Source organism: Mustela putorius, unplaced genomic scaffold, assembly GCF_011764305.1.
Source record: "Mustela putorius furo isolate JIRA1106 unplaced genomic scaffold, ASM1176430v1.1 tig00003853_pilon_pilon_pilon, whole genome shotgun sequence".
Classification (NCBI taxonomy): Eukaryota; Metazoa; Chordata; class Mammalia; order Carnivora; family Mustelidae; genus Mustela; species Mustela putorius.
In genome coordinates this window covers 14,746,487-14,772,447 of record NW_025422005.1, presented here as the reverse complement: position 1 = coordinate 14,772,447, position 25,961 = coordinate 14,746,487, and the positions used below count along the sequence as shown (strand labels likewise).

The following is a 25,961-nucleotide window of genomic DNA, read 5'->3' as shown; positions in this document are numbered from 1 at the left end:
GAATTATATTGGTGGTGGAAAAGATTGCAAAGGTCTTAAAATGCTGGCTGATTGAGGACGATTGTGATAACAGAAACTATTTATTTAGCTCCTACTAGGTTGCATTATGGGTAGATGCTTTACATATATTCTTGTTAATAGCTATTATAACCCTGGAAGTTTAGTATTATTAGCCCCACTTTACTGAACAAGAAACTGAGACTTAAAAAAGGGTAAGTAACTTGCTTAAAGTCACATTAACTAGTAAGTGGCAATGCTAGAATCCATGTCTAGGATTCTTGAGCCACTTGCCATATTTCTTTCTAATTACCATACCGTAGGTATCTGAAGGCCATCTCATGCTTCTCATTTTCCTTGTGGCAGGTGGCAACCATACCATCTTGTAGCCACTTATTAGAACTAGGACTAGATCCCAGATCTCCTGGCTTATACTTTAGTACTTTTTACTAATTTTAGATTTAATCCTACAGGCAGTGAAGGATTATTAATTTGTTGTTGTTGTTTTTTTAAGATTTTGTTTATTTGAGAGAGAGAGAGCACGAGAGAGTGGGGGGAGGGGCAGAGGGAGAGAGAGAATCTCAAGCAGGCTCCCTGTGAAGACGGGAGCCACATGTGGAGCTTGATCCCACAACCCCAAGAACACAACCTGAGCCAAAATCAAGAGTCACTTAAGAACACTTAACCAACTGAACCACGCAGGTGCCCATGTTAATGTTTTCAATAGAAGAGTATCTTTGATGAAAATGGCCTTTGGAAAGGCAATAATAGAAAGTAGATTAAAATACAATCATAGATAAACCAACCACTTACGTGAATTTTGTTATGATTCAGCCCTTTTTAAATAAGATTGATTAAACTTTACTAGGTTATTTTTAATTACAGAATAACCTTTGGAGTAAGTGCAGCAGTAAACGGGGTGTCAGAGAGAAAGCTGCTGCTCTTTCAGCCCCATCCGGTTACACCTCCCTTTGTGAATGGCTTATGTCTGCACTTCCACAATTTTATTTATATTCATAAAAGTATATAAACACATATACATACATATAAAGAGAATACTTTTGGTTTTGTAGTAGTTAAATTCTGTCACGTATGTATTTTTTTGCAGTTTACTTTTTTTCACTTAATATGTTTTGGGCATATCCCTACGTCACTACAGAGATTTTACTCCTACTTTTTTAGTAGTTGCATAATATCTGAAGATATATATATGCACATACATGCACCATAGTTTCCCCAGCCTTTTTTCTCTCCCCCCCTTCCTCTTTTTCTTCCATGTTGTTTCTACTTTTTTGGTTTTTGCAGGTTTTCTTGGAACCACAAGCAGCACTCCAATAAACACCAAAGTATACTTCCTTTATTTACATGTTGAGGATTTACTTTTTTAGTATGAATTCCTCCAGAGTTATATACCAAATGATAAAAGTTTTTAAACTTTTTAAATTGAAGTATAATAGACATACATGCTATTGGGGAAAAGAAAAATTCCTCATTTGTTGCTTTTGTCAAATGTAATGATACAGTTTCTTCATGGCTGATCTTAAGCCAGTTAACAGTTTGACAGTAGTTCACAAAATATCAACTGAATAGTTGGCTCCTGTGACCCAGTATGAGCTAGCTTTAGCACACCATTACAACATGCATACAGAAGGTTATACAGATCATTAGTGTACAGCTCAGTGTATATCAGTGAAGGGAGCATACCTACCACCCTGGTCAGTAAATAAAACTGTACTGTTCCTTATTCCTTAAAAGTAACCACTGTCATGGCTTCTAGGACTTTTGAGATACTGAGGGCTTAAAATGAAAGGGGGCAATGGAAATAGAGTCATCACTGGTTCTTACTATGTAGAAAATACAAAAATCAGTCATGGGAATAATGAAAATCCAAATAAGAAAAGCTAATCTTGTAGGAGAAAATTGAGACTATCGTCATGAATGTTGGGGAAAATTTTGTTTAGCAAGATTAAGATTCAAAGTGAATAACAGAAAGCTATCAAAATTTGACTATTAAAATTTACAATCCTTGGTGTGTAGCAAATGATACCATAAATAAAAAGATAAAGCCACAGCATGGCAGAATCTATTTGGAATACGTAATAATTGATAAAATATTAAAATACAGAATTAAGGAGAAAACTCGGTAAGAAAACAGCCCAGTTAAATGGGCAATTTGTAGAAATAAAAATCTGTTAGCTGATTAATTTAACAAGATATTCAGTGTTATTCATGATTAGGGAAATAACAAGCCGCAGTTCTATAGAAGTCACACTTGTTAGAGTAGGGAAAAAAATGAAATCATTTTAATACAGTCACTTTGATGAGTAATTAAACTATAACATTGAAGATGTTCATATACTATTCCTCAGGAATTTTACTTCTTGATATATACCCCACAGAAATTACCAGATGAATACAAGGAATCTTTTTTTTTTTTTTTAAAGATTTTATTTATTTATTTGACAGAGAGAGACCATAAGTAGGCAGAGAGGCAGGCAGAGAGAGAGAGAGAGGAGGAAACAGGCTCCCCGCCGAGCAGAGAGCCCGATGCGGGACTCGATCCCAGGACCCTGAGATCAATCATGACCCGAGCCGAAGGCAGCGGCTCAACCCACTGAGCCACCCAGGCGCCCCACAAGGAATCATTTTTAAGAATGCTTATTTTCTGTATTGGTTTTAATAGTGAATAATAGGAAACAAATGAAATAAGCCTAAAGAAGACAATAGGTATACCACAATTTATTTGGTCAGTGGATTTGAATAGTAACATAATACAGCAGTTAAAATTAATGAAGTAATACTAAATGTGTTAGGGGTAATCAACCTCAAAAATAGTACTGAATAAAGTATAACATCATTTAATAATATTTATAATATGCAAAATAAAATTATTGCTTATACTAAATATATATATAATAAAATTAGACCATTTGGAAATACTAAACATCAAATTCAAGGTAAGAGATAAAAAGTCTTTAGATTAAGGACAAGTACACAGGAATAAGTATTAGAGCTTCTAGTTTTGACAAGTTAGGTGATCCAGACCACCCATTCTATGGATAACAATTAGAAAAATTGGCTACATTAATCTTTAAAATCTTGAATGTATCAGAGAACTAAAAGACAGTAAAGAATTACTAAGGTTAAGATCTTTGAAAGTGTAGAAATCCAAAGAAAAGTGACACATTTAGTAAAATTTCCCCCTAGAAGAGGCAACTAATATGTCTTGAAAAACTTGTTTTTCAAAAATTCATTGGACTAGGGGATAGAATTTGGGAACAGTGTTTACCAAAAGAGTGTTGGAAGAGGCTCTGGAGCTTGACTCATATTTTAGGTTGATTTCCCAAAGGACTGCATGCTTGAAACACGGACGAATCGGAAATTGACCTGCTCTCACAGGGACTGGGTGTAGCTCAACATCAGATAATCTCAATCCTTGAACTAGAATTGTAGTGATTTCTGAATATGTTAGTGCCTGCTAGGTGCCTGGAAGAAGCAAGCACAAATTCTTTTAAAAACTATCATATATATAGGGCTCCTGGGTGGCTCAGGTCATGATCTCAGGGTCCTGGGATCGAGTCCCGCGTCCGGCTCAGCAGGGAGCCTGCTTCCTCCTCTCTCTCTGCCTGCCTCTCTGCCTACTTGTGATCTCTCTCTGTCAAATAAATAAATAAAATCTTAAAAAAAAGAAAACTATCATATATATTTTTTTAACTGTCATATTAGTATTCAGATTATTTCTGAACAGTTTTTCAAATAAAATGTCCAGCACATAGTTAGAAACAGTAAGTCACACAAGGGAAAAAAAATCACCATGAATGGGAAACAGCAATAAACAAATTTCCCACAGGTACTCGAGATATTGGCTTTTATCAGGCACAGACATCAGGTAATTGTATTATATTCAAGGTAATAAAGAGTAGCTGAAATTTTTAACAGAGAAAGAAAAGGTATCAAAAGAACGAAATAGAAATCCTAGAACTTAATATATAATAAAATTCAGAATCTAATGGATTGGCCTAATAGCCAATTAGGTACAGATGAAATAAAGAATTATGAAGTTGGGGCGCCTGGGTGGCTCAGTGGGTTAAAGCCTCTGCCTTTGGCTCAGGTCAGGTCCTGGGATCGAGCCCCGCATCGGGCTGTCTGCTCCACGGAGAGCCTGCTTCCTCCTCTCTCTCTCTCTCTCTGCCTGCCTCTCTGCCTACTTATGATCTCTGTCAAATAAATAAATAAAATCTTTTTAAAAAATAAAAAATAAAAATAAAAAGAATTATGAAGTAGAAGATGTGTCTGCACAATCCATAAGAAGCAGACAGACCAAAAAATAAAGATACAAAAGGGAGGGTAAATGATGAGGAAGTTTCTATAAGGTCAAACTTTGCTTTAATTGGAGTCCCAAGAGGAGAGAGGAAGGAGTGGGAAGAAAGCGATGGTTGAAGAGAGTGGCTGAGAAATTTTTCATAAGTACTAAGATGTTAAAACCATAGGCTGAAACAATTTCCTACAAATCCCAGTCATGAATAATAGTAGAAAAAGTGAAAATGAAGGAAAATGTTTAGACTGGTGATATAGTAAAGGCTTACATTTAAAAAATAGAAACCAGGATGGGGAGGAGATATTAAAAAGAATAATAATTTGTTAGTAGATTTCTTAGGACCCAAATGTCACTGTGTACAAAAAAAAGATTGGTAAACTGAACTACATTAAAATTTGCATATTTTTCCTCAAAAGATGTCATTGAGGGAGTAAAAATGCAGATCATGTATTAGGAAAAGATAATTGCAACACAAAACCCAATGAAGGGTCTAGATCATATTTTTTGTCAAGCTAAAAGAAATCAAGAATAACTCATTGTTTTAAACAGACAATAAACTTACACCTACAATTCACCAAAGAGGTCATCCAAATGACCAACAAAATGATGACATTAACCAGCTAGGTATAAAACTTTACATTAACTCCAGACTGCTTAACTTACCAGGATTTGACAAGTATGTGAAGCAAGAATTCAAGCATTGCTAGTGGGAATATAAAGTGGTGTGGTGGGGGGCCGCCTGGGTGGCTCAGTGGGTTAAGGCCTCTGCCTTCGGCTCGGGTCATGATCCCAGGCTCTCTGCTCAGCAGGGAGCCTGCTTCCTCCTCTCTCTCTGCTTGCCTCTCTGCCTACTTGTGAGTTCTGTCTGTCAAATAAATAAATAATAAAATCTTCTTTAAAAAATTAATAAATAAAGTGGTGAGGGCCACTTTGGAGACAAGCTTGGCTGTAAAAGCTAAAGTTGGGGGTGCATGAGTGGCTCAGATAAACATCTGAGTCTTGATCTCTACTCAGGTCTTGATCTCAGGGTCATTAGTTTGGGCCCTGCACTGGGTTCCACACTGGTCATGGAACCTACTTTAAAAAAAAAAAAAGGAAAGAAATAAAGAAAAGAAGGTTGAAATTATTTTTTGCTGTAATAAGCATTTCCATTCTTAAGTGTGTACCCAACTGATAAACCTACATTTCTTACATACCAGGCAACATATGCAAAAATGTTAGTAGCATTTTTTGTAACAGATGAATAAATAAAAATATTGTAAAAACAAGCAAACAAACAAAGCCAACACCCCAAAAAAGACTTTGAGCATAAAATAAACTCAAGTTGTTATTCTTCTGTTCATGCATTACCCACTTACAACATATGTCTGAGAGTCTGTGATGTGTCAGGAACCATTCTAGGCACTGGGAATTTATTTAGCAGTGAAAAAAACAAAACAACAAAAAAGCAGAAAAAGTACCAGCCCTTAGACGTTTACATGCTCATGGGGTTCATGAGATGTGGACTTTGATTTGAATTATGATTAAACAAGAGCCCAGCAGTTTGAAATTGCCAACAATCCAACTAAAACTTTTATTTAACTTAACTCCAAATTTCGATACAGGACAATAATCTCTCTTGTCTAGTCTACTCTGTTAGCCATTCAATTCGATTATCATTCTCCTAAGAGAAGTACTGAATTCTAGTTAAATGCTTTGCATTTTATGGAGGGGGGCTTTGTTCGTACTTTTTATCTGCGCTGTGGCAGGCATGCATGCCTCATCTATAAAGGGAGGAACTAATTTTTTGAGCATTCTGTGTCTTGTTATGCCATATCCAGAGGTTTCATTGTTGCCACTCCTCAAGTGCTTCAAGTGTAAACCATGCAAAGAATGGGAGGGTTGAGTACAGGAAGAGACGCTGAAAGAATGAAGGAGACACACTTAATCTCATCAGAAATAAAGCCTAAGGGGTGCCTGGGTGGCTCAGTGGGTTAAGCCTCTGCCTTCTGCTCAGGTCATGATCTTGGGGTCCTGGGCGGGAGCCCTGCATTGGGCTCTCTGCTGGGCAAGGAGCCTGCTTACCCCCACCCCCTCACAGCCTCTTTGCCTACTTGTGATCTCTGTCTGTCAAATGAATCAAGTAAAAAAAAAAGTGGAAGAAAAAGAAAGAAACAAGGAAAGCCTAGAAGTATAGGGGCGCCTAGGTGACTGAGTCAATTAGGCACCTGCCTTCGGCTCAGGTCATGATCCTAGGGTCCTGAGATTGAGCCCCCCCACCCCCAGCATCGGGCTCCCTGCTTGGTGGGAAGCCTGCTTTTCCCTCTCCAGCTCCCCTTGCTTGTGTTCCCTCTCTTGCTGTGTCTCTGTCAAAAAAATTAATCTTAAAAAAAAAAAAGAAGCAGCAGCTTTGAAGTACAGACCAGGAAAGTCAGCTTTGGGCAACAGCAAGTGGCTAGAGTCAACTGGAAGAGGAGGCATGTTCAACTCACCTGATGAAATATGCAAAATACTTTAAAGAAACGTTGAGGAGAAATGACTTACCCTATCATAACTCCATTTTGAATCTTGTGGGCATCTCTCAGAACTCCATACCGCTTCAGATGTGTCTAACCAGAGATGCAGTTTAATTCATATGTTTGTAGTACATTCAGAGTATGTGTGTTCATTCAGTTTTTATAAGTAATTTCGCTAAGGTCAGGACAGAACTACTGATAGAGAGTAAGTAGTATGTCACCATGGACTCAGGAGGACAGTTGGACAACTGATTTATTACTGGTCACCTCATGTGTTAGAGGTGGCTTGGAGGTGCCACTTCATTACACCAGTCATTCCAAATACTTTACCTCATACCGGAACCTGCTTCAGGAGCAAAATGGCTCCTCGGCCGTGGGTTCCCACTAGCACTGCTTATGTTCTGAGACAGCTTGGAAAATCGGGAGCATGCTAAGCATGGTTAGGGCTGGTCCTTTCATACTCTGATCTCTTATTTGACTACCATAAGTAACACAGAGCTGGCAACCCTTGCTCTTTTTAGGAATAAGAAGGATTTACCCTCAACAGTAGCAAATATATCAGCAGTACAGGCCCTTTTGCTTAAAGAAAATGACTACCTAATGCTGACAACATTCATATCCAAGATTGCTGGGTGACTGATATGTGCACAGATCTCATCCCAATATGAGATGATACATGGTATGATTAGTTTACAGTGTAATATGTTATACTGTTAGTTTACATTTGTGTAAAAATGAAAAGCCAGGTTCTCTCCAGTGTATTTAGCTTACCGAACAGCCTTACTGAACTATTCCCCCTGACTCCCTTACTACCCGGGAAACTATCTCAGACAACCCATTTATTTATTTCTAATATTTTATTTATTCATTGACAGAGCCCAATGGAGGGCTTGATCCCAGGACCCTGAGATCATGACCTGAGCTGAAAGCAGAGGCTTAGCCCACTGAGCTACCCCAGGGGCCCCCAGACAACCCATTTAAAAAACATTTCTTAGTTTTGATTGTGGACTACTGCTTAAAGAAAATTAAAGTTCTCACTGTAGCACATCACCTTTTTTCTTTTTCTTTTTCTTTTTTTTTTTTTTTATTTTCCATGATCACACTTGCAAATATCTACCTTGTTCATTGTTACTGACTATATGTTTTTGTCCCCCACCCCCAGTTCATATGTTGAAGCCCTAACCCTTCGTCTGCTGGCATCAGTAAGTGGGGCCTTTGGAAGGTAATTAGGTTAGATGAGGTCCTAATGGTATAGCCTCCATTAGTGCCTTTATAAGAGGAAGAGACTTAAGAGCTTCTTCTGACCACCACTTGAGGATATAGGAGAAAGCCGTAAGTCAGGAAAAGGGTGGCCACCAAGAACTCAATCTGCTGACACCTTTGTCTTGGACTGAGAGACTGGGAGAAATAAATGTCTGTTGTTTAAGCCACGATTTTATGGTAGTTAGTATAGCAGCCATTGCAGACCAAGACATCCACTCATCATGTCTCTTCTAACCAAACAATTTCACTGGGTCTTCTGAGCAGTCAATGTCCAGCAGACAACACAGGCTGACTTACTGATGTCATAACCCTGTTGAATTTATCATCTCAAGAACAAAAATATTACCATGCATCACCATTCCCAGAGAATATGTTCTCACTGGCCTATTTCCATATTCCCACTACCCTGTTCATCATCCCAAGAACATTAAAACCATGTTCCAAAACAAGTCCTTAGGAGGTTGTATAGCTAGGCATTCATTCATTTGAAGATATGTGTACTTGCAGACCTGTGGCCATTCTGGTCATTATTTAGTTTGATTTTATCTATATTTCCATTTGATTATATCTAAAAAGCCTCTCTACAGTCATTTTTTTATGACTTGTGCATGGGAAATCTCCCCTGATCATCATTTTGGTAGAGCAGGTATTCCTATTTCTTGCCATTTATGGCTTTCTTCCTAATTGCTTAGTGAGCAGACTTGGCTTACATGTTTTGTTTTGACACCCATGTTATAATTTAGATTACTCTTTTATTTTTAATCATAAACATGAGTATATAAATAGAGCTGTATTAGCTGATTAAACTCTTGGTGATATGCCAGCGGCTGTCGTTTGCATTACTTAAACTAACCTCATGTAATTCTTCCAGCAGTCCTAAAAGATGTTATCATTCCCATTTTAGAAAGAAATAAAGGTTTGGTGAAACTGAATAACTTGGCCAAAGTCAGCTGGCAGAGCAGGGATTAGTTTCTGTTTGAACAGCTATTTTATAATTCAGTCTATAGTCATTAGAATGTCTCCTTTTGCAGTTGAAGAGAAACATCCCATCCTTCTCTGTGACTTACAAAGTGCTTCCACTAAACCTATTTCATTAGATTCTCAAAGCAGCAACCTAGGTTAGACTTGGGTATTGTGTCTCCCTTATTCTGGAGGATGAAATGGAAACTTGGGTTAAAAGAATTGCCTTTGTTTAAAAGTAAGTAAGCTTATCTTCCATTCCTTAATCCAACACTCTGAACATAGCCTTCCCTGTACAAAAAGTCTAAAAGGGGGGCGCCTGGGTGCCTCAGAGGGTTAAAGCCTCTGCCTTCAGCTCAGGTCGTGATCTCAGGGTCCTGGGATTGAGCCCTGCTTCGGGCTCTCTGCTCAGCGGGGAGCCTGCTTCCCTTCCTCTCTCTCTGCTTGCCTCTCTGCCTACTTGGAATCTCTGTCTGTCACATAAATAAATAAAATCTTTAAAAAAAAAAAAGCCTAAAAGGCATAGCTTTTTATATCCTTTGTGTAGGAAAAGCTCTCCCTTACCTTGTGTCATTTCTACTTGTTCGCTGTAAAGCTAAGTGCCATAAGTTGCATTTATTTAATCTTTTCGATTCATTTTAATTCTGGTCCCTCTCCTCATGAGAGTGTTGCTTGGATTTTCATACTGTTGTCCACAGTCTTTCCATTGCCTGCACATTACAATCCATAATACAAGAAACATCTCTTTAGGGCTGATAGATTGTGGCTCAGCCGATTTTTATCTTACCGATTATGTCCATAGTATTAATGTAGGTGATGCTGGTAAATATGCCAAAAAGCTGGATAGAACTTTTTGGCTGGTTTACTGTGTTCCTGTAAAGCAACAAATTGGAAACAACTGCTGAGGGTTTTGTTCTGCTGATTTTTAAGAGTTTTAGTTTGTTTTGGAACCTAATATCATGTTGTTGGTCTATTATATATCACTTTGCTCATGGATATGCTTTCTGGTTCTCTTTTGTGGTACGTTGTTTTATGTTCTGGGTCCTAAATAGAGTCCACTTTTGGCTTTTCCTTTGGAAAGCCCTTGCTTTCATGTAGCATTTCTTTCTTAAAGGCTGATTAAATGCCTGCCTTCCTTTGCAGTCGTGGAGTAGACCTGATTATGCAGTTATCTATGGTCACTTGAATTTGTTTGGTTTGAATTTGGTGATAAGGACATGTTAGTTTTTTTATGCTTACTAAAAAAAAAAAAAACAATTTGGTGATTTTACCCTCTTCCTGAGTTAATATTTCCAGCTGAAAACAATGTGTAATGAAACGCTTGCTCTCTTTGTTGATTAGAACTGGACTTGTTCGGGCATTTGGCTGGCTTGGTCAGTGGAGTAAGCGACTCTTGATCTCAGGGTTGTGAGTTCGAGCCCCACGATGGGTGTAGAAGTTACCTAAAAATAAAATGTTTAGGGCGCCTGAGTGGCCCAGTGGGTTGGGCTCTGCCTTCGGTTCAGGTCATGATCTCAGGGTCCTGGGATTGAGCCCTGAATCGGGGGGAGCCTGATGCCCACCCCACCCCCCCGCCTGCCTCTCTGCCTACTTGTGATATCTCTCTCTCTCTGTCAAATAAATAAAAATCTAAAAATGAATAAATAAATAAAATGTTTAAAAAAGCACTGGACTATTAAATGGTCTTTCATGTGTCGTAGCACATCTGTTGGAGAGTGTGCCCATCAGTTCTAACACAAATCCAGTATAGCATTGTAGTCTTCAATTCTCAAGAAGTTTCTCTAGCCATTTGACCTTAATCAGCAACTGTCCAAGTTCATTCTGGTTGATAACATTAACTTTTTTGTGAGTGTAAATACAATGCATTCTGTTTTTTTACAAAGTTCTCCCATTAAACCTAGGGCAAAGACCATGCATTTCAGAACTTTGAGAGCCATTTTGTGATTCCAGAAAAAAACATTTCGCTGTGTTACACAGTAGCTGTTCAGAATGGTGCTTAGGGAGGTTGCATTTGTAAAATGATGCATTTTAGTCAATCAGTGCACCAGTCCACTTTCTTATAAGAATGTCTCTGTGTTTGGTTACACATAACCTTGAAGATAAGAGCTATTGCTGTTACTAGAAAGCAGTTCTGAGATTCGAACAGAAACCCTGTAAGCATCTTGCCTCCACATGTACTACCCCCTCCAGTCTGGGTCTTCCTGTGTATGAAAAAAATGTTTCACAGGTGCCATTTTTTAGACTAAACTTTCAGAAACTTAGTATTTTCTTTGGGCACATAAGAAATAATCAGTAAACAAAGGGCATGGATAGTCAAGGTAAGTACCAGCATCGTATTGTTAATGACATTTCCCCAAGGACAGGATATCTCAAAAATCATCAAATTTGTCCTCCCCACCCCTCTTCTGCTTTTTTCTAGAATAAGGATCCCCACCCACAACTGTTTTCCTATGGCCATGCTTTATGTCATTTCTATCTGTTCCTTTAAACCAGAGTATCTACAATGGTAGTAAAAAAACAAAGGTAAAACCCTGTAGAGTTACAAAGGTCTTAGATAAGGACAGAGCTGTAGTTGTCACAGTAAGACATGGATTTCAAAGTCAACTAGAGGCACAACCAACCATAAAGATAGAGTACATTTATATGAAAGGAATGTATATCTTTTCTGTATAAAATTACAGACCTCTTACCACTAAAACATGAACTGCCTGAAACTAAATTGTATACCTCTTATAAAAGCTTACCTGTAGTTCATTCAGCTTTACCTATAGTTAGACAATAGGTATTTTGAGAGAATCGTCAAATGTTTTAAGTAATCTTGATGCTTTTGCATTTTCCTATATGGATGCAGCTGAAAGTACCCATGGCAGACAAACCTGGTAACACAGTGAATTTCCGGAAGCTGCTACTGAACCGCTGCCAGAAAGAGTTTGAAAAAGATAAAGCAGATGATGATGTCTTTGAGAAGAAGCAGAAAGAACTCGAGGCTGCCAGTGCTGTGAGTATTTGCACAGAAAGACAGTGTGCTTATGCTCTCTGTTAGCGAACAGCATTTTCATGAAGCTGGTTACATCTCCCTATTTCAGTAGACGACTGTGGCTTTTTTCATGTGGAGACATTATATTGACGTTTAGAGGAATGCTTTATTCCTTTTAGTGCCATCTGTTAGAGCAGCTCAGCCTCCTAAGACAGGAATTCAGAGCCCAGATTTCAGAGGGGTCACTGAGTTCCAGAAATCTCCTGAAATGGATGCAAAGTTTTGGGTGTGGTGCAGTTTTTCTAAGGAGTAGGACTACAGTTACTGTCAGATTCTCAGTCTATCCCTGACCTCCCACAGAGCACAAGACCATAAGTCCAAGTGTATGTTCTTAGCATCTTGTGTGCAGTACAGTTGTCTTCATCAAGCTCCCATTACTCTTCCTTATACAACAGCCAGAGGAGAGGACGAGGCTTCATGATGAACTAGAAGAAGCTAAGGACAAAGCCCGGCGGAGATCCATTGGTAATATCAAGTTTATTGGGGAGCTCTTCAAACTCAAGATGCTGACGGAAGCCATCATGCATGACTGTGTGGTGAAACTGCTGAAGAACCATGATGAGGAGTCTCTGGAATGCCTGTGCCGCCTGCTGACCACCATCGGCAGAGACCTGGACTTCGAGAAGGCAAAGGTAAGCACCCCAATCTCAGAAGCACCCAGAGTGGCCTCTGTCAGTTGTGAAAAGAACTAGAACTATCAGCAGGAGTGTTCCAGCTCACCCCGGCAGTCTAGGCTCCTTCTTTGTCTTGTTTTGCCCTTCTCATTGTCAAGTGTTTGGCCAATGAGCTCCTTATCTCCTTTCCATCATGGTAAGAAGTGATGAGGCCAACTTGTGAATTGTTCAGATTATTTGTCCCTTTTCCTTTTTCTGCATGACCATCTCACAGGTTTTTTGTTTTGTTTTGTTTTTAAAGATTTTTCTTTCTTTATTCGACAGACAGAGATCACAAGTAGGCAGAGAGGCAGGCAGAGGGTGGGGGTAGGGGAGGAAGCAGGTTCCCCGCTGTGCGGAGAGCCCAATGCTGGGCTCCATTCCAGAGCCCTGAGATCATGACCTGAGCCCAAGGCAGAGGCTTTAACCCACTGAGCCACCCAGGCGCCCCTCACAGGTCATTTTTATTTATAGCAAATTATCGGCAGAAATACAAGGAGAATAGCTACTGTGGGCCAGGACTGAGGGTGTTACGGAAGTGAAAACCTAGGAGTATTCTTAAGTTTATGCTCAAGTTAACCACAGGGCTATCTAACCATAATAAAAGAAATCATTAACGGGGTGCCTGGGTGGCTCAGTGGGTTAAAGCCTCTGCCTTCGGCTGGGGTCATGATCCCAGAGTCCTGGGATCAAGCCCCGCATCTGGCTCTCTGCTCAGCAGGTACCGTGCTTCCTCCTCTTTCTCTGCCTGCTTCTCTGCCTACTTGTGATCTCTGTCTGTCAAATAAATAAATAAAATATTTTTAAAAATCATTAACAATATTATGACTCAAACATAACATGGTGCTCTCCAAATAAGGGGGCAGGAAAATTAGAAATGCTTTGAAGAAATAGTATCAGAAATGTTTAATAACATCAGAATCAGCTGGGATTATGTTTGTGACAAAAAATCAGCTGTGGTTTATGTAAGATTAAGTTTTCTCACTCGAGTAAGTAAAGTTCAGAGGTAAGAAATCTGAGGTTGCTTTGGTGGCTCAGGGGTGGTAAACAGTTCAGTCACTCTCGCTTAACAATTCTGTCATCCCCAAAGTATAGCCCTTGGCCTTACATTCTCAGCGGAGAAGGTTGGAAAGAGGCAAAGGTCACAGCCACCTCTCTTAAGGAAGGTTTCAGGGGCTGCAGCATGACACTTCCATTTTTATTCTTTGCCTGTCATGTGACTACAGCCCTTAGAATACATAACCTTTATTTTGGGCATCATATGCTTAGTTAAAAATTCTGCCTCATTATCTTTTGGCTATAAGTTGTATACCTAGCCCTTTTAAAAATTTTATATGATAAAAGTACATTTGAGTTCCTCAGCCAAGAATACTGAGTATTTTGTCCCTTGCAGCCGCGTATGGACCAGTATTTTAATCAGATGGAAAAAATTGTGAAAGAAAGAAAAACCTCATCTAGGATTCGATTCATGCTTCAAGATGTGATAGACCTAAGGCTGGTAAGTAGAAAAATGTAAGGCAACTACTCCAGTCTTTTTTAAGGAGTCGGAATAGGGAGGATGTCCAAGTATGTGCATGTGTAAAAACGTAATGCTGCAGGAAGGACTTCCAGAACTGAACTGACGCACTTCCACGACAGAGCTCTGTGAGAGAATAGAAGCACATATACGTGCCTCTTACATTTCTTCTCTCTGTGCTAATTATGAAACCACACTGTATTTTTAAAGTCAGCCATTCTGAATTCAAACTGTGTTCAATTAAATTTAGTTTTAGTGTGCTAATCGGGACTCCTCATCTTCAAAATGGTTATATTTAACTTCCCTGAGCCTTACATATTTATTCTCTAAGATGGGAATGTTGCCTACCTTACATGTGTGTTATAAAGCTTCAGTGACGTGATTTTGTAAAGTGCCCAGCTCATAGGAAGTGTTGGTGTTTTTTCTCCGTTGTTTTTCCTGTATATCCTCCTATTCTGCTGCTGCTGCTGCTTATTTCTCATAACAGAGAAATTACCACGTCCACCTCTTTTCTCTATTCTTATTTACTGCAGCTGACCTTAAACTAGAGAAAGAGAGTGCAGGTTCTAGCTCTTCCCTGCCCTATACCTAGACCACATAGCATTCATGATGGTTCTTTATCTTGCTAAAGGTTCAATGTGACCTCACGATTCTTCTTATTACCAAAGCCACTACCAGATGATCAGAATTTATGGGCTGATTTGGACATATTTGCCTCCTTGCGTCTAGGAAATGTAAATAAACATAAAAAACTTATTCACCTGTGCCCTCAACTACTTGTACTTCTATCAGGTGTTGGGATTATAGTTGGGAAGGAAAGGGAGAAGTATAATTGTAATGAGACAAATTGTCTTGTCCTTAATAGGATAATCAAAGGGCAGAGAGGTGGCACTTTGTGCAGGATATGAGAACCATGATATGGAGGAAGAAAAATGCTAGTCATTCTCGATTTAGAGCCCCCATGGAATGCGCTATGAATTAGGTACCAATAACCCAGATGAAGGCAATGCTGAAGAACCCTGAGCTTTATTGATTCCTCTTCTGGCTCCTCCTTACAAATATAAAAGATAATTATTTATTTATTTATTTTTAAAGATTGTGTATATTTATTTAACAGAGAGAGACAGCAAGAAAGGGAACACAAGCAGGGGGAGTGGGAGAAGAAGAATCAGGCTTCCACTGAGCAGGGAGCCTCCCCGATGTGGGGCTCAATCTCAAGACCCTGGGATCATGACCAGAGCCAAAGGCAGATGCTCAACGACTAAGCCACCCAGGTGTCCCACAAGATAATTTTTTAAAAATAGATTTGGATCAGTCTTTCACTCTTTTTATTCATTAACATTGGAATACTTAGCATATAATAGTTCAGGGTTGGTTGAGACAAATTTAATCTTTTTTAAAGATTTTATTTATTTTTTAAGATTTTATTTTTTTATTTATTTGACAGAGATCATAAGTAGGCAGAGAGTCAGGCAGAGAGAGAGGAGGAAGCAGGCTCCCCACTGAGCAGAGAGCCCGATGTGGGTCTCGATCCCAGGACCCTGGGATCATGACCTGAGCTGAAGGCTAAAGGCAGAGGCTTTAACCCACTGAGCCACCCAAGGGCGCCTAGATTTATTTATCTGAAAGAGAGAGAGCATGCAGGGATAAGGGGCAGAGGGAGAGGGAAAGAAAATCTCAAGCAGACTCCCTGCTGAGCATAGAGACTGTTTTGGGGCTCGATCTTACAAACCTGAGATCATGACCCGAACCAAATCAAGAGTCTGTGCTGCTTAACCAACTGAGACTCCCAGGGGCACCAAGACTAATTCTTCGTCTCTAATTCTAAACTGCACATGGTGCCATCTGTAAGACAGATGATAAAAAGTACTGTAGTACAGATTTTACACTTTTCCAGCAGTGAGAAGTATAAAATAGATTTTCAAAATTTTATTTTGTTCATTTTTTGTTTTCTAGCTGATAATGTTGTTTTCTCCTTTTATAGTGCAACTGGGTATCTCGAAGAGCAGATCAAGGACCTAAAACTATTGAACAGATTCACAAAGAGGCTAAAATAGAAGAACAAGAAGAGCAAAGGAAGGTCCAACAGCTCATGACCAAAGAGAAGAGAAGAACAGGTGAGGGGTGGAGACCACTGGGGTGTTAGGAAAACTAGGGAGATGAATGACAGATGTTTAAAAATTCTGTATTTAGATGTGAAATGACATCAGAAAGAATAAACAAAAAATTGAGTGGTAATTTGTAAGTGAAGCAGTTTCACCTGGAGACTGGTTTTTGAGTAAAACCCAAGAATGCAGGACTCATCATGGTTTCTTTGACTACTTTAAAGTCATTAATCAACAAGGCTTTATTGAGCATCTTCTGTATACTCAGAATTGGTGAGGGATATAAAAAGAAGCAGAAGATACAGTTTCTTTTCTCTGAAAGCTTACAGTTTATCTGAGAAGGCAAAACTAATAAAGGGAATATTTGTCAAGTAGAAGATAATAAAATTATGAAATGTATTCTCAAGATTAAGACTCAAAAAAAAAAAAAAAGAAAAGAAATAAAAGAAATATGGGGCAATGGGGAACAGATTATATGACACCACAAGGTAGCAATTAGCCAAAAGCAAAATGTAGAATATTTTATAAACATTTTATAGTTTTTTATAAATATTTTATAGTTTTTTTTTACAAAACAATAATACCAGTTAAAATACAACAAAAGCAAAAAACAGAAGGGAAACTGTAGATTAAAAAAATTTAAGAGGCTTGGCAACTGAATGCACTGTGCAGACCTTATCTGGACCATGATTTGAACAAACCTCAATTGTAAAAACCTATCTTTGAAAGAACTGGAGAAATCTGGATATGTACTGTATATATGCAATTATGGAATTACTGTTTTTAAAGTTGGGATAACATCATGGTTATTATCTAAAAATGATAATCTTTTTGGTTACATATGCATACACATGGATAAAATTATGTAATTCTTGAAATGCTACAGAAAAAAGGAGAAAGGATAGATATAAGGATATTTGCAAATGTTTTAAATTATTGCTGGCTGTTGAGCACATTGGGGTTCATACTATTTTCTTCTATGCTCAAAAATTTCCATAATCAAATTAAAATAAAAATCTTCAAGTTTCCTCAAAAAAAAAAAAAAAAAAAAAGATTGTTAAGACTCCGAGGAGAAGAAGAAAGCAAGCTAGAACACATCTTTATTTTAGGAATGCACCCTTGAACTGAGTCCAGGTGAATGCTAAATATTTGAAATGAAAGGAATAATTTTAGTCCTGAAATTAAAATAAATATATATTGTGAAGAGGCACAGACAAGCCTGATTGGAGCAAAGTTTAAGTGTTGAGACTCAGTGGGAAAATGTTTTTCTGAAAGAATGGAGCCAGATTAAGAAATTTTGACTTTGTACATGATAGACATCAAGGAGCCATCAAAAATTTTTAAACAAAGGAATGATGTCATGCTAGTGGTATATAAGTAAAACAAGTCTGATCATTTTTACGTGATGAATCAAAGGGCATACTGAACTCAGAAATGTTGCATTGCTGAAATCCTGGTAACAATAATTATAAAAGGAAGAAATGGGTGGGAAAATATGAAAGCTGACATAGAAGGCATTCTGCCCTGCAGAAAATAGGAAGTTCATTGACTAAGTTTAAGAACACTGGAAGAGGAAACTTCTTCAGAAGGGAAATGATCATTCTTCTCATAAGCCTGTTTGTTTTGAGATGGCAAGAGGGCATCCAAATAAGAGCTTTCATTTGTCCACTGTGCTGTTACGTGAGCATGGCAGTTCTGGGTCACGTAAATAATGGTTGAGAGCATAAACTCTAAAGCCAGACTGTCTGGGTTTGAATTTCAGCTCTCCTACGTCGTAGCTGTAGGACCTTGCACAAGTCACATAATCTGTAAAATGGATCAAATAATGGTTGCTGGGGTTTGTGTGAGGATGAAGTGAGGCATAACGTGTAAAGTGTTCAGCATAGCAACCGGCACAGAGTCAATACTCAACGACCGTGAACTGTTCTTTATCACAGACAGTAGAGATCAGAATGAAGTTATGAGAGATGAATCCTCCATGGAAGAAAGTGTTCTTTTAAGTTTCATGGGACACCACACTCCCACACCTTCTTCACCCTAGAACCTAACACAGTGCCTTTCACATAATGACTTATTATTGAACTAGACTGAAAGCCCAGTCCATGGGAAGATGTCCATAGATGACTAAAGAAAAGAAGTCTTGGAAAAATGACAGATAAAGAACAACTGGAGAGGAAGAAGGACTAGGGTATAAGAAAAAAAAACAAGAAACAAGTTTGTTTATGATCAGTAATACTGGATAGCAACAAAGAAAATCATGTATGTGAGGATCAAAAAAGCTTTTGAATAGAGAGTTTGATGGTTTACATTCAACAAATATAAGTGCCTGTCACTTAACAGGAGAAACAAAATCCCTTCCTTCATGCAGCTTACACCGTACCAGGGGGACAGACAACAGATGCTCAAATAAAATATGTAATTTTGTGAGGAAGTTAGAGTCGTGCCAGGCTTGGTGGGTAAAGGTACAGTTCTAAATAGGGTGATGGTGGTGCCTGTTAAAATTTGAATTTGAGTGAAGACCTGAAGCAAGTGTTGAGGGAATTAAGCCATATGGGTATTTGGGGAAAGGTTTTTAGGCAAAGGGAATAATAAGTAAAAGGCCCTGAAGTAACATTTTCAAGGAACAGCAGGGAGGTCAGAGTGGCTGAAGCAAAGAGCATAAGGAGAGAGTAGTGGAAGATAGGGTTTGAGATGGGGGAGGCTGGATTACTCAGAGCTGGTAGGCCATTTAGAAGTAATTTGGTTTTTTGTCTGAGTGAGATGGAGAGATTAATAGGAGTGTTTTGAGTAGAGCAGTCACAGGACCTGACTTGTACTTCATTAGGGTCGTGCTGGCAGCCATGAAACAGACAGTAGAGGGCGGAAGCATTGGAGCTAGCAAAGATGTTTTTATGCTTTAAGTGTTGCTGGTGAAAACCAAAATGGTAGTGTTGGTAGTAATAAGACGGAGCTAGATGCTGAATATATTGTAAAGGGTAAACTAACAAGATTTGGTGCCAAGTGAGAGAGAGAAATAGGAACAGGATTTTTGCCTGAGCAGCTGATGGGTTGGAGAAGCAGGTTTTGGGGGAATGAGCCAAGTGTACTGTGTCATTTGACACTATTAAGTGAAGTAAACTTTGTAATAAATACTTTCCACCTGACATATCCTGAAGGGTTCTTTTTTTTTTTTTTTTTTTTAAGATTTTATTTATTTATCAGAGAGGGGAGGGGAGAGTGAGCACAGGCAGACAGAATGGCAGGCAGAGGCAGAGGGAGAAGCAGGCTCCCTGCCGAGCAAGGAGCCCAATGTGGGACTCGATCCCAGGACGCTGGGATCATGACCTGAGCCGAAGGCAGCTGCTTAACCAACTGAGCCACCCAGGCGTCCCTCCTGAAGGGTTCTAATCATGCACCATAAACAATAGATTTGGCCCTTGTGTCAGTTAGTTTCTCCTAGGTCAGCTCTCCTGGTATTTCTACCTGATATTTTCATATCGTCCTGGATGTTAAAGAGATGGTCAGCAATGCTTTAATAATCTCTTTGGTCCTTTTCCTTGATTTTCATTGGAGCTCCTGAGTTGAAAATACTGCTTACTTACTCTGTCGCTGTCAAACTGACTTGAGGTAGATGAGAGACGTACACTCTGTTCTCCCTGCAGGTGTCCAGAGAGTGGATGAAGGGGGATGGAACACTGTACAAGGGGCCAAGAATAGTCGGGTATTAGACCCCTCAAAATTCCTTAAAATCACTAAGGTGAGTGTGACATTTAAAACACAACTTATGACAGCCTGAGAATGTGACTCTCAAAATTATTTCTTGTTCATAGCAGAAATAGCCATATTACAGATTTTATAGGTGAGTATTTTTTTTTTTTTAATGCAGATGCTTTTCTACAAGCCAGTATTGTTCTGTATATTCTTACTACTCATTCCTGCTGTTCCTCTCATTTCTTGGAGAGTTTGCTAAAAGGGAAGTGATGAGTTTATGATGATGAAGTTATGAGATGCTTACTATAGGAGAGATAATAATAAAGATACTTTAGTAGCTATAAATTGTAAGCTTTATACAATGTATCCTTAGCTCTGGGGAAGAAGCAACTACCTGTTTAAGCCTAATTTGAATTAATGGTTTGCCATATCCAAGGCCTCAAAGAAATCACAGAAGACTACTACTAGAAATCATTCTGTGATGAAGATGCAAATATTCTACCTTCCTCTCTTGAGAATCCGTGGGCAGTAAGAGGAAAAAGGTTTCTCTTAGCAGATGTTTTCAGCAGTAGAAGTTGATCACTGTAAGTTACGTGAAGAACCTTGGAGAACATAGAACAAGTGGCATTACCTTTTGTAAAAGTAAAGCTCCTACAGCCCAGTTTTACAAATCATGTGCAATTCTGGTTTGATTCTTCCTATGTCATGTACTTTGCATAGTTCTGAAAATTTGCAGCCTACCGGTAGGATACTAATAGCAATCTAAAGCTATTGTGGAATCACCAAATGAAAGAGAACTGACAGAAAGAAAAAGAGTTTGAGAAAATTGGAAGAAGATGGACTATGTCATTTTCATCTTCATGTCAAAGTATTGCTTCAGGATAGAACATTCCATCTCTAGATTGCCCTTATTTTAATTAGCAAAGATCCTATTCTCTAAGATTCTGGTACATTCTTCTAGTTACTTATGTCTCAGTGCAGGGATTCTATTGCCAAAAACAGCTTGATTCCCATCCACTTCTGTTTCTAGCAAGAGACTTATTTTATTTTAACAAAAATCTTGTGTTAAAAAGATAATCCCTCCAATATCAACCCCAACATCTTTGAAAATTACATCAGTACTTACTAATAATACTTGTGTTTTTACATATTGTTTCCGTGCATGGATGCTATAAAAATGAATAGTGTTGGTATTAAAACTACAACATTATTAATATTGTGTAAATTGGTAAATTCTTAATAAATTTGGTGTATATTCCGATAGTTGCAGTGTAGGTACGCTACTTAAATACCCTAGAAAAAGTTGAAAGCCATTAAACAAAGGCATTGTTAACTGGGAGAGATTCGTGTGAAAGCATGTGGTAGAGCAAGGCAGCACTATGAGAATTTATGAACACTTTTATTGCAAAGAGCTACATTGCAGCTTTCTGTGGTATGTGTCTTCTATTTAATATTGCATTCTAAGTCCATTCATTTGTGCTGAAGTTGTGTTTGGGGGATTAAACCTTAAAGAGGCATTTTAACTTCCTGTCTAATTTCCTATATTCACTTTTTTTCTTACTGCCTTTTATTGAATACTGCAATTCCACTTCCCCATCCTTAGCTCCCACATATTGGGCTTTGCTGAAATATGAAATCTTTGTGCCATCTGACCTGTTTTCTGACAGTAATTTGAAGAGATTAATCCGTTAATTTTGTGGTATACAAAATTTATATATTCACTGGGCATCACTAGACAGGAGGAATTACTAGAAACTGCTTACATTTAGTTCAATGGTGTACCAACTTAGAGGACCTGAATGCATTCTGCAGACCATTGGTTCCAAACTGTTTTGTGGATGCTGGATTCCAAGAAAGTAGTTCAGGGTCCACCAGAATCCCATGTGAATGTGAATAGCTCCAGTTTATATTTCTTAAATTGTTATTCCAAGGAGTATTCTTTTTTTTTTTTTTTTAAGATTTTATTTATTTGTTTGACAGAGAGAAATCACAAGTAGGCAGAGAGGCAGGCGGAGGAGCGGAAAGCAGGCTCCCTGCTGAGCAGAGAGCCAATGCGGGGCTCAATCCCAGGACCCGGAGACCATGACCTGAGCCGAAGGCAGAGGCTTTAACCCACTGAGCCACCCACGCGCCCCCCCGAGGAGTATTCTTTTTGCCAAAGTTGGTTTTCACTGCACTGAAGGGGGAAAGAAGATAAACCATTCTAGGGGCACCTGGGTGGCTTAGTTGGTTCAGCAGCTGACTCCTGAATTCGACTCAGGTCATGATTTCAGGGTTGTGAGATCAAGCCCAGCTTTGGGCTCTGTGCTCAGCGAGGAGTCTACTTGAGATTCTCTTTTTCCCTCTCTCTCTGCCCCTCCGTGCCACTCGCATGCATGCTCACTATCTCTCTGAAATAAATAAATCTTTATAGGAAAAGAAGAACAATAATTCTGGAATGATTCCTATAATTGTTTTGTGGTCACTTATGTTACAGCCCACAATTGATGAGAAAATTCAGCTGGTACCTAAAGCACAGCTGGGCAGTTGGGGAAAGGGCAGCAGTGGTGGAGCAAAGGCAAGTGAGACTGGTAAGTAAGCAGTGTCCCTTCTTGGGAACCTGGATGTGATCTGTCAATATTCAGCTTATAGCACACTCCCACAATCGTTTAATAATGGTTTTAGGAAAAGATCTATAGACGAAGGGTGCCCAAACTTACTGGTGTCCTTCTCACTATGGATCCTTAAGTATTTTAAATATTTACAATTTTTTTAGTTCAGATAGGTTATTTAAGACTTTAATTTCTTAGGTTTCTTTGTTGAAGTTGATGTTCACTAATTCAGTATAACTAGAGAAATTACTAGTACCCCAAAGGAAAAAGAAAACTCATTTCGCTAAGAAAAAGAATTATAAAAGGAAGTTGTAAAAGAATTGAAGTGAAATATTTTCCAAAAATTTTAAACAAAAGTCACATTTTGAGAGATCAAATGTTAGATCATGACAAACACATCTTTTTAAAGCTAAGAAAGTCCGATGGAAAGTAAAAAACTTCATTGATAACCTCCTTTCCATATTTCCCTTCTATTAAGGAATTTTGACCTTCGATTTCTTTAAATTTTAAAAAAATTGTGTTAAATGGGAAGCCTGGGTGTGTCAGTCAGTTAAGCGCCTGCCTTCAGTTTACGTCTTGATTCCAGGGTCCTGGGATTAAGTCCTGCATTGGGCTCCACTTCTCCCTCTGCCTGCCGTTCCCTCCACTTGTGCTCTCACTCTCTCTACAAATAAAACTTGTTAAAGATTTTATTTATTGATTGATTTGAGGTAGAGAGAGAGTACACAAGCAAGGGGATGTGCAGAGGGAAAAGGAGAAGCAGACTTCCTGCTGAGCAGAAAGCTGGATGTGAAACTTGATCCCAGGACCCTGGGATCACGACCTGAGCCAAAAGCAGACAGTTAACCAACTGAGCCACCCAGGCACCCCTAAAAACAATTTTTTGTTTTGTTAGGGGTGCCTGGGTGGCTCAGTGGGTTAAGCCTCTGCCTTTGGCTCAGGTCATGATCCCAGGGTCCTGGGATCGAGCCCCACATCGGCTCTCTGCTCAGCAGGGAGCCTGCTTCTCCTTCTTTCTCTCTCTTTCTGCCTCTCTGCATACTTGTGATCTCTGTCAAATAAATAAATAAAATCTTAAAAAAAATTTTTTTTAATAAATTGTGTTATTCACTTAGGCCCACATGCAAATTTATATAATATAAATACATAGGATTTGTATTAGCTTTCAGTATTTTGTTTTGTTTTTGCTTGTCCCCCTCCTTCCCTGTCTACCACTCCCATCCCCTTGCCTACCTAGGATAATTTAATTATGTTTTTAAAGCAGCAAATGGTTGTAATGAACAAAGATTTCTAAGTTTGGGGAGTTTTTTTGCAACTAATTCCTTTTTTATTATTATTTAATTAACAAGTAGTATTATTAGTTTCAGAGGTAGAGTTTAGTGATTCATCAGTTGCATATAACACCCAGTGCTCGTTACATCAAATGGCCTCCTTAATGCCTATCACCCAATTACCCCATCTCTCAGAAAGATAAATTCCCTCTAACATTATGCTTCTTAGTATGGTCTATGGACCATGAGATTGACATCACCTTGTTAGGCTCTTTAGAAATACCCAGTCTTCCAACAATCCACCTTCATCCCAAGGGAGGCAGATAAACTGGAAGCTGCATTTGAGGGGCTCCTGGATTACTCAGTGGGTTAAGCTTCTGCCTTTGGCTCAGGTCATGATCCTGAGGTCCTGCTCAGCGGGGGGTCTGCTATTCCCTCTCCCTCTCCGCTTCTCCCCACCACTCATGCTCTCTCTCAAATAAATAAAATCTTAAAAAATAAAATTAAAAGCAGCTGCATTTTAGTCATGTGATTTGTATTTTTTTCCCCCTCAATCCTCAACAACTTTAGATGCCTTACGGTCCAGTGCTTCCAGTTTAAACAGATTCTCTGCTTTGCAACCTCCAGCACCTTCAGGGTCTACATCATCTACGCCTTTAGAGTTTGATTCCCGACGGACCTTAACCAGGTAAGAAGCCTACTCCTTGTTAACTTAGGACTGACCTACTTGTCGATGTCTATTCTCTATCATTCTCTCTCTCTCTTTCACACACACACACACACACACACACGCCCACAGAGACTATGATAATCATCTTTATGACATGGATGCCTTTTATCCCTAAGGTTGATTTTCTTTTCCTGCTTCGATCTTCACATTTTGTACTTTCCAAGATAAGAACATAATTGAGTGGAAGATTTGGGATGAGGTGGAAAAGAAGAGCAGGTTACCTGGAAAATTTCCAATAGTTTGTTTCTTAAGAGACCAGACCCACCCAAATAGCCCTGGAGGCCGGTGCCAGGCTTGCTAAACTAAATCTCAGTATGCTCTAAATTGGACTCACACTTCGAAGCACATGAATTAAAGGGCATAATAGCCTATCCGTATGTTTTTCTGTCACACTGGTCTTCGAGTTATATTTGAGGCTCTCCTTTGTTTCTCACTATTCTCTGTATTGTCTTTCTATTTTCATTTTGTAAGACTGCTACAGTGAAGTGTTCTATTGGTTGGTTTACAAAGAATGAATAAAGAAAGACCTGTAGAATAATGACAGAAAACAACATTTTTTATTTTCTAAAATTTTAAGTTTTTAAATTTTATTTATTTATTTATTTATTTATTTATTTATTTTAAGATTTTATTTATTTAATTTGACAGATAGAGATCACAAGTAGGCAGAGAGGCAGGCAGAGAGAGAGGGAGGAGGAAGCAGGCTCCCTGCTGAGCTGAGAGCCTGATGTGGGGCTCAATCCCAGGACCCTGAGATCATGACCCAAACTGAAGGCAGAGGCTTTAACCCACTGAGCCACCCAGGTGCCCCTAAATTTTATTTATTCAAGTAATCTCTTGTGTCTAACATGGAGCTCAAACTCACAACCCTAAGATTAAGAGTCATACAATCTACCAACTGAGCCAGCCAGGTTCCCCTCAAAAATTTTGATTTAAGCGCTTTTAGTGCTGAAGTTGCTTTAAGCTCTGAAACTTTCTTTTTTATTATTGTAATCAGTTTGACCAGGTAGACTTTCTAAACAATGTTAACTGTTCCCTTGGCTTCTGCAACAAAATATACTTAGCCTAATTCAGATTTTAATGATAGCTCAGATTGCCATGAAGCATCATTTGTGCTCTTGAGGTATTTGTGGCTCTTTACCCTGCCATAAATTTTCCCTGAAGGTTCTGCGTTTTGGGTTCTCGTTTGTGTATGTTCTTTCAGAGGTTAGATCATTGTTGTGCCTCTAGTCATTTCTCTTCTCTTCCTTTTAATTGATCTGATCTGTTAGGGCCCAAGAAACTATTTGCCCAGCTGATTAGAATTGTCTAAATAGGGAGTTTAGTGATTAAATA

The 25,961-nt window shown here is 38.8% G+C and overlaps 1 protein-coding gene across 29 annotated transcripts in view; it reads left to right on the top strand.

Annotated features, from left to right (window-relative positions):
* EIF4G3 (eukaryotic translation initiation factor 4 gamma 3) overlaps nt 1-25,961 on the top strand; it is a 346,931-nt gene that overhangs the window by 282,590 nt on the left and 38,380 nt on the right. For 28 of the 29 annotated variants that reach the window (XM_045063902.1, XM_045063894.1, XM_045063898.1 and 25 more), the window contains 7 exons: nt 11,885-12,031; nt 12,466-12,702; nt 14,117-14,221; nt 16,224-16,356; nt 19,986-20,080; nt 22,511-22,604; nt 24,467-24,584. In XM_045063902.1, coding sequence (XP_044919837.1) covers nt 11,885-12,031; nt 12,466-12,702; nt 14,117-14,221; nt 16,224-16,356; nt 19,986-20,080; nt 22,511-22,604; nt 24,467-24,584 — 929 coding nt within the window. Of the gene's footprint in view, nt 1-11,884; nt 12,032-12,465; nt 12,703-14,116; nt 14,222-16,223; nt 16,357-19,985; nt 20,081-22,510; nt 22,605-24,466; nt 24,585-25,961 lie in introns of those variants that run through there. The other variant, XM_045063906.1, reaches the window with a different exon arrangement.